Raw genomic sequence first — 9,508 nt, forward strand, 5'->3', positions numbered from 1 at the left:
TTCATAACGTTGTGTTACTTTCACGTGTTCTTTTCTTCTGCTTGTCCTTTTGTCCTTTCTCATCATCATCCTGTAACATTTACCGCACCTCATTTCCCTCTTATCCTCTGTTGTCTGGTTGCCATGGAGAAGCTGTGTGTGTGTGTGTGTGTGTGTGTGTGTGTGTGTGTGTGCGTGTGTGTGTGTGTGTGTGGCTCCCAGTCTGTCGTCTGTGTTTGTGTTTTGTAGCTGAACAGATGCTGCCATCCAATCAAATGCCTCTGCTCCCTCTGTAATGGGACTGGTGAAATTGGTAATTTGTAATTAGCATCCCAAGCATCACACTCACACACAAACACACACACACATGTGCGCGCACACACACAGATACACACACATTGCAGTGTTTTGGACCAAAACGATCTTTTCTCCCCATCATCAGAATGTCAGTTGCTTGCGGCATGTTTATGTGTCTGCATTAAAGTTTTAATTTCAGTGTGTGTGTCTGTGTGTGTGAGTCCACAAATGCAGCAGTGTGACCGTCTCCATGGTGTCGGTGTGCGGATGTGTGGGGTTGTGTAAATGCCTGTTGGCTGTTTGAAAGAAAGCTTCTGGGGAGCTGATATGTTGAAGGATCTGTCCTCCTGTTTCCTGTAATCCTGCTCACATGAGAGGCTGCCAGCCCACAGAAAGCAGGCAGAGTCTTGGAAAGGCACTTGACATTTCACTGACATTTCACAGAGAGGGCCCTGGAGGTTCTAACTGGGCTCCTCATTAATTGCTCTCCTCTCTTTTCCCCAAACACACGTTAGCTGTAGCCCGAGGAGGGCTTGTTGATGCTTCAGTCAGTACTTGCACCCAGCCGAGAGATGCAGTCAAAGTTGGAGACGAGATAATGAAAACACTCGATCTGCATCTGTTGTAGCCACAAAATCGAAGTGCAAGTTACACACGTCCTATATGAAAAGCGCAAAACACACAGCTGAAGAGGCACTGATGCTCTGATGCGCTGACCATGTTAATGCTGGTCTCAGTACACAGCTGCCATCCTATGGAAAACACGGTGCACTGCATGTCATTTGACATTGATTTAATATGCGCTCATACCCCTGTTGGCTAATTTATAAATCCCTGTAAAGAAATACAGAGGCACATACGGTGGTCCAGTTGTTATTGTGTACGCTGTAGTGTGCGGTTCAGTCAGGTAAACACGTAAAATGTTGAGCTTCTAGCATTGATGGCAGTAGGTCTCAATGCTGGTGTCAAGTGCGACTTAAAAGGTTGAAATATTTTTAATCTGCTCAGAGCACTGAGAGCAAGAACAGTGACCGAGGAAGGGCGCGTGAGGAAATTGCTTCATAGTGCCACAAGATGAATGCTACGGGTTGTTTGATAGGCTGTTGCTGTGTGAACTGTTTTTGAGGCGCTATTACAAGGACCCTCTGCTCAGCTTTAACTCGTGCTGGGGTCGTTACTGAAAGAAAATCACGTGTTACACATTACGTGCTACTATAATGAAATGTAATGCATCACTTGACATAATTACTCCCTGAAGAAATTAATTTGTTACAATAGAGCCCGACTGATGTGGGATTTATAAGGCCAATAAGGATACCAATATTCAGTGATTTTAAAATCCAATACGTCAGCCAATATTTTTTTTTTAATTTTTAGGCACACGAAACATCTATGATGGAAGAAATTCCAGGAGAGTGAAAAAGTGGTCTAATTTGAGCTTTCTACTACTATTCATTTCCATATTTTTGTGAAGTGTGGGGGATTCGAGCCTTTTGCGATCAGTTTCCTGTGGAATTGAAATAGCCGTATCTAGAGATCTACTTAACATGTCATTCAATATTTCTAATCCAAACATCTGCTACTATGGAATTTCTAAAGTGTTGCTCAAGTTCAAAATAAAACTTTGAGAGCTTGGAAAATTTTGTAGTGTGACCCACCATACCATATTTGAAGGCCTTTAGAAAGAACAGCATGAAGCTACTCAAATGTACATGTATGGTCTTAAAGATATTAGAGCCTGAAAACTAAATAAAAAATATTTTCATGCATATTCACAGTGATGCAAAGAAAATCAGGAAAATCAATTTGTACCATTACTGTGTTTCACTGCAGAAGGATACACACTTTCTGTCTCTGTGTCTCACATAAACACAAACCCTTTGTTATTACATAATCATTCATAAAGACTGTGATTTTATTCTGAACTGTATGAATCTGTGTCCTGTTAAGGCTACCATGGCTTGTACTGTGAGGAGGAGTACAATGAGTGTCTGTCTGCCCCTTGCCAAAACTACGCCACCTGTAGGGATCTCATCAATGCCTATGAGTGTGTCTGCACACCCCAGTTTGAAGGTATGTGTGTGTGAGTGTATCCGAATATGTTTTAGAGTGCTAAAAGTGCTGCCCGGTGAATTATTGAAAGCTCTTTTTGTATGTGTGCATGCAGGCAGACACTGTGAAATCTACAAGGACCCATGTCTGAAGATGCGCTGCCTGAATGGAGGCCGCTGTGAAAGTGCGGGACTTAATGCTTCCTGTTCCTGCCCGCCTGGATACCTGGGTGAGCACAGCCTGACGACCAGCTGCGTGTTTCTGTGATTATGGCTGGTGATGAAGATGAATGTAGCTGCGTGGAAAATGAAGTCAGGCTGTGATCCATCAGCCTCACTTTGAGCTGTTGACGTTATTGCTAAAAAAGTCATTTAATTCCACCTTACCTGTCTGCTCAGGGGAAAAATGTGAGGTCGACGTCAATGAGTGCGACAGCAACCCTTGTCACCACGGAGGCACGTGCATCGACCAATCAAATGGCTTCACCTGTCACTGTCCACCTGGGTGGGTGGGACCCAGCTGCGAGATCCGTAAGTCACCCTGTCAGAAAATATCTCATCAGATATTATTCTAAATAATAAAATGATGATTGGGCCGCAGCTAGTACACACACACACACACACACACACACACACACACACACACACACACACACACACACACACACACACACACACACACACACACCCCTGGACCCATGCAGCAAACTCTTAAATCAGAATGTGTCCGCTCTTTAACCTGTGTAGAAGCAGATATGCTGCTTGATAATGAGCCAAATGCTTCAAAGTTTTCCCCGATGACGTGATAAAGAAGTGACCTTCCTCCTCCAACTACAAACAGGAAGCTCACGGGCAGCATCAGTGTTTGTATGACACTCACGAGGAGACCTCTGAGCAGGAAGGCTGCAGTCACACAGCTCTGCTTCTCCCTGCTGTTCACTCTCACCAGCAACATTCACGCAGAAGAATTTATCATCGCAAGAAGAAGGAGGCTCTTTTGAATTCAAGCTCCCAGATCAAAACAGCTCCTGCAGAACCTCCAAACTTGTTGGTGAAGATACTCTTGTCCTGTAGAACATCTCTGACCCCTGGAACAGAAACAGCGATGAAGAAAATCAGTGTTTTATTACAATTAACTGTGCATAATTTTTCTTAGATTCCTTACCTTTCACGATGACCAAAATAAAGCTGTTGGGACATGATCATCTGAGCTCCTCACACCACCAAACCCACCATACCTTCCCCCTCCTACTGACCGCCCTCAATTCCTCGCATTTTCTATTTGTATTTCTTTCAAGTCTCGCTGTAAGAAAGATGAAATTAATGTAAGAAATCATTATTGGATATATTTTAACTCAAGTATAGGATACCAGATTTCAGTATAAAAAAGGGAAATTGTACACTTAATTAAACTAAAAACATGAGCTTTGAAGAAAACCTGACGTGATGGAATATTTTTCCAAGTTTCAGTGAGGAAAAATAAGAAACAGTCAAAAAATCCTCTGCAGTTTTTTGGTTGCAGACCTGTGTTATTGTCTGATGCAGCATACACCTTATTAGGAATCATTTCTGAAATAAATATATCAAAATCTAATTTATAAGGCTGTATCTCCAAAAGTTGATTCTGTTCATCTGGACGTAGCGTTTTGTGGGAGAAACGTTTCGTCACTCATCCAAGTGACTTCTTCAGTCTCAGCTGACTGCAGGTTTCCCCAAATCTTATAAACAGTACATTTGCATAATGACTGAAACCAGCCCACTGAAGGAACAATGGGCGGGGAGGTCAGTTCCTTAATCTTATTTATGCAAATTCTCATGACCATTGATCAACAACCACTGACCAAAACCCACTGATCAAATGACCACTGATCAGTGGCCATGAGTACCATTCACAGAGAGTTGGGGAATGGCAGCAATCAAACATTGTAAGATGGTGAAAGATGTACCCATAGGCCCCCTCCTCGATTCAGGGATGGTCTTTCCCTTTTCATGTAAATGGCCTCCTTGACTCCGCGTTCCCACAAAATGCTACGTCCAGATGAACAGAATCAACTTTTGGAGATTACTTACCTGGATGATTGAGAATCCATCAAGACGACATAAGGCTGTATGTCGACGCGCTTCTGTCAGTGACTCCATGCTGACTTTTAGGTTTAATAAACAAACAATCCTCATATTTCAGTGCAGGATTTACAGCAGAGTATATTGGCAAACTGGATGGGAGTGCCTAAACTTTGATTTCAAATGATTAATCAGCGTTTTGGCCTAAACATGCACCCAAAAACACAATGCAGGTCAGCACACTTTAGCACGTCTCTGACTTAGAGCGAAATATTTTACAGAAACGCGGAAGAAAAGGCAAACTTCACATGGTCATCATCATTTCATCACTGGAATATGAGTTATTATCCATCCATCCATCCATTCGCTACCGCTTATCCTTCTCAGGGTCGCGGGGGGCGCTGGAGCCAATCCCAGCTGTCATAGGGCGAGAGGCGGGGTACACCCTGGACAGGTCGCCAGTCTGTCGCAGGGCCAACACACAGGGACATATTAATATTAATATTATTGAAGACACTAAGTTCATAGAAACATAGAAATCATTGCATACAGTTTACATGAAACGTGTTTGGCAGAATTAAAAAAAGATGCCTGCCAGCAGATTTGGATGCAACACAAACTTCTGACTACACACAAATTCTACTGACGACACGATGCACAGTTTGCACTGCTGTAACTTCACTGCTGGGCTAATTCAGTGTTGAGCTCCAGAAGTGGCTTACTCTGTCAGGCAAGACAGCCAACTCTTGGGGCAACTCTCCAGGCAAGTGAGGGTCCCCTTCAGGGCTGACAAACTTGAGACTCCAGCAGTGGTAATGTGCAGAGTCTGCAGTGACAGTATGCTAAACCTGACCTCATATGACTCCACTCACTCACCTCTGGCGAGCAGAAACATGTTTTCTTCAGTGGTTTGAGCTCCATTTCCTCCCACATTTCCTCCCATGTTTACTACAAATGAAAAAGCATTTTCCCTGCTTGTGCAGGTACATATCTACGTGAGCAATCATATCAAAAAACCTTTTGATATTTCAGTGTTTTTCCTGGGGAGTGAATGGCACATGAGCAGAACATGGTCGTTAAGACACGCTTGCAAAAGAGATTTTATCTCAAGAGTTGTATTTTTCTGATTCAGTGAAGGTTAAACAGTTTAAAAAATTCAATTTGTGACTGATCTTTATTAACTTATACACACACACAAATTTACAGTAACAGATTTATATTTTTTTTTACCATTTCTTGTGTGTTTCTGTAATGGTTAAACCAGGTTTTTAATGCTAAAATATAATTAAGGCTGTTATCTTTCAACTTACAAATTTCATGTTTATAGCAACCCTGAAAGAAATAGTAAATCACATTATGCTGAGATTAAGATGCACTGTTACAGCTTTACCTGCATTTCTGAAAAGAATTTTTTTTTTGAGAGGTTGAATCTTATGCATGAATAATATAACACAAAGATCTATCCCTGTGTGTGTGTGTGTGTGGGTGTGTGTGTGTTAGACCTGCAGTGGAAGCCTGCACACACTGAGGACACCTTGACCAACATGCCCCGCCACTCCCTCTATATCATAATTGGAGCTCTGTGCGTGGCCTTCGTGCTCATGCTCATCATCCTCATTGTGGGCATCTGCCGCATCAGCCGCATCGAGTATCAAGGTTCCTCCCGCCACGCCTACCAGGAGTTCTACAACTGCCGCAGCATTGACAGCGAGTTCAGCAACGCCATCGCCTCCATCCGCCATGCCAGGTCAGTGACAGGATTTGTGTGTCAGCGTTCAGTTGCTGTGATTAATGAGCTGTTTTTATGAGTGCTTTGCATTTAACATTTCTTGGATGTTAGTTTTACCATCCACCCACGCTGCCCCCCCTTTTTTTTAGAAATCCAAAATTGACCAAGTTAACTCAGAAATATTCTTTTTAATTAACACAACTTTTTGATGCGTTGTCGCCGTGTTTGTATATCTCAGAATCCAGAAGAAACGGGTACGGTAACCTTCAGTCATAACAGTTTTTCTCGATTGCTGCTGCCAAGGTCAGGAGTGATCTGTCAAAGCCATTTTACCGGTCACCAGCAGCTCTGTGGCAGCACTTAATCTGAAATTCTGCTCTGCACACTGTGCATGTTCAGTTTAGGACACAGTGACATTTAACAGGCAGGCAGAGTCTAACTGAAGACAGCACCGAGTCAACTTTTGGGATTTTTTAATTAAAGCTAGAGCATCTTGGATTCTTCCACTTGTGCTTTTTAAAAACATTTTTCAGTATTATCTGTCTTTTGTTTGTCTTTCTTGAACAATAATTAACTAACTCTTTAAAGTAGGGTGGGTAGTCAGGATGTTTTGTACTTTTTTTGGTACTTTTTCTGGGTTATTATCTCCTCCAGCTTTAAAAGCACTTGTCATTCTCTCAAAACACCTTCTTACGCTGCAATATTTGATAAACATTCGGCTTTTTTTAAATTAGATTTGGGAAAAAGTCCAGACCTGCGATGTATGACGCCACTCCCATCGCCTATGAAGACTACAGTCCTGATGACAAGCCACTGGTTACCCTCATCAAGACAAAGGATTTGTAAAACACGACTGCGTTTCACCATTACAGGCTGTACACACACACACACACACACACGCACACGCACATATACATAATGCCAGTACAAATCTAAAATAAGAGCAAAAGAAAACTGAATGTAAAGTGGAAAAAGAAAATAATGCAAAACATAGACTGTAGATTAAAAAGAGCAAATCTGGAATTTGATACATCTATTTTCCTGTCCAAGTTCACAATAAGGCTTTATTGTAGCGTAAGAGCATTCTTTGCATCACTTAAGTTATTAATGATGACAGGCAACACTACCAGTAATCTCTGCTGTACAATAGAGTGATGACTTTAGTCTGCACCAGACTGTCTGTCTGCAGGTGGGGCCAGCATCCCGGGAGCCCACATTTCTAAGCGACAGCGCTGACAACAGTCCTTACAGGTGTTGTAGAAATAGGTGCACTTGTCACTGTATCTTTTTCTATATTAAAAAAACATGAAAGAATCTGCTGTAGGTTGCCTTACTTTGTGCATGGTTAGATTTGATGTTCTCTCTGCAAATATTTTAAAACCTTTGTACTCAGTTGTTGGTTGTTCTTTTCTTCCCATTGCACTTGTATTTCTCTCTGTCAAGATTGTGCCAAATGTTTTCTTTAGGGAATTTTGTGGTTAGTAGACAAAATACATAAATGTATAAAATACTAGTCACAGCCTTTCCCCCTCCCTCCCCCCCCCCTTTATATTATATTGTCCTGTTCTTTACATGCAAGTTTCTAAGTGGTGTTTGAATAGTACAGAAAGTTGGTTTGCTGGAGTACTGTGACCCTACCATCCTACTGTATGTTTTTAAGTGATATTTAGGATAATAGGTAGGTATACTTCTCACTGCACAGAAACATAGTTGGTTCTACTCAGTGTACCTGTTCCTCCCAGTGTACAAATTCACCTCTAGTGTTGGCAGCATCGATTAGTTTCTGGATGTGAGTTTCTTTGCTAGAGTGGCCTCTTGTTGGCTTTAGTTTGGAGAAGACGGAGGAGATGTTATCTAGTCCAGAATATATGTGCTTCTGTGTTCTGCCAGTGGAAAACTTTCTGTCTGTGCAGCTCTGTTGTTCCTCTCGAGATCAAGCAATGTTTTACCAATAGGCTCAGCTAATCCTACCATTTTTTTCTCCCGTTTTAAACCGCAGCAACATGATAAACTATTATCTCTGTTGAATTATGTAAACAATAAAGATTCAAGTGAACATAAGTGACTTCTTTATGTGTGTCTCATGTGTACTGTACCACATGCATCATATTTGGGGCAGGATACTTGTTTGAAAGCATTTGATTTATTGACCTTTATTTAACCAGGAAGTCCCACTGAGATCAAGTCTCTTCTCTCTAAAGGAGGCCTGGCCATGAAAACTCAAGCAATACTGAAAATGAAAGAAATATAACAAAAAAATGGGAATTATGTGCAGCGATTTATTAAAACATGTGCAAGCCTGACCTTTCTCAGTAAGTAGTCTTCAGGAATAGTTCTCCAGGCTTCTTAACGGACATTCAAAGCTCTTCTTCGGATGCCGACTGTCTTTTGTTTTGTTCTCAGTCAACATGATCTCACATGATCTCAATTGAGGGGAGGCCAGTCCATGACTGATAGAGTTCTGCTGTGTGGTTTTTCTACCCAGGTATGCTTTTACTGAATTTGCAGTGTGTTTTACTATCACTGTCATACTGAAAAATGAAGATGTTGCCGATCAAATGCTTTCCAGATGGTATTGCATGGTGGCTCAAAATCTGATGGTACTTGTCTGCATTCATAATTCCATCAAATGTAAAAATTTTAGGCCTGCCACTTCTACTTTTGTCCTTCACTCACCCAGTTTCCTCTTTTTTTTGCATCCACGCTGAGATATACCAAGTTTTTACCTGATAACTCATCGGGAACCATCTTGTTGGTGCGAGAATACAAATTAATGAATGTCAAAACTGTAATATTTCTGGCATTTTTAAAAATAGATTCGGTTAAATGATGGGGTAAGAAACAGGGTACTAGTAACAAAGTTTTTTGTTATGTGTAAACGCAATGCTGGTTGATCACTTGAGCTAGGTGCCTTTTTTAAATGTTTGAATGATTCATAGGTCACAGTTTAGTGCAAGTACACCAAACAAACAGTTAAAATTGTTTTAAAAAACATACAACCTCAAAGAAAAACTTGGAGAACTTTTGTTCAAGACAACATTGAAACATTAATAGAAAGTCTGGATCCTTGGAAGCAAAATATCAAGAAATAAGCACTGGCTCGAGATTTTTGCACAGTATCATAGGTTTCGAAAAGGGAACTCTGCACGACACTTCTCATTAAAGAGGGAGAGAGATTTTGGGCCGTCTACACAAACATCCTGAGTTTGATTTTGAAACCAGTCAGCCTTAGGATCAAATCCAGCGATAATAAGTTTGCTCACCTGTAAATCACGATCAAGTGAATCAAAACGCCTTAAACAGATCCACCGACGAGGAAGTGTAATGCTGTCTTCTGTCCAGGGCACCTATGAACCTATGAGCTCATTTGTCACAGCTGTAGCAGCAGTAA

The 9,508-nt window shown here is 41.5% G+C and overlaps 1 protein-coding gene across 1 annotated transcript in view; it reads left to right on the forward strand.

Moving 5' to 3' along the window:
- Positions 1-8,178, forward strand: part of dner (delta/notch-like EGF repeat containing) — a 72,141-nt gene extending 63,963 nt beyond the window's left edge. The window contains exons 9-13 of the mRNA XM_004561402.5: positions 2,227-2,349; positions 2,444-2,557; positions 2,727-2,858; positions 5,889-6,135; positions 6,852-8,178. Coding sequence (XP_004561459.3) covers positions 2,227-2,349; positions 2,444-2,557; positions 2,727-2,858; positions 5,889-6,135; positions 6,852-6,963 — 728 coding nt within the window. The 3' untranslated portion in view covers positions 6,964-8,178. The remainder of the gene's footprint in view (positions 1-2,226; positions 2,350-2,443; positions 2,558-2,726; positions 2,859-5,888; positions 6,136-6,851) is intronic.
- The last annotated feature ends 1,330 nt before the right edge of the window (positions 8,179-9,508 follow it).

Source organism: Maylandia zebra, linkage group LG14 (genome assembly GCF_041146795.1).
Source record: "Maylandia zebra isolate NMK-2024a linkage group LG14, Mzebra_GT3a, whole genome shotgun sequence".
In the NCBI taxonomy this organism is placed as follows: domain Eukaryota; kingdom Metazoa; phylum Chordata; class Actinopteri; order Cichliformes; family Cichlidae; genus Maylandia; species Maylandia zebra.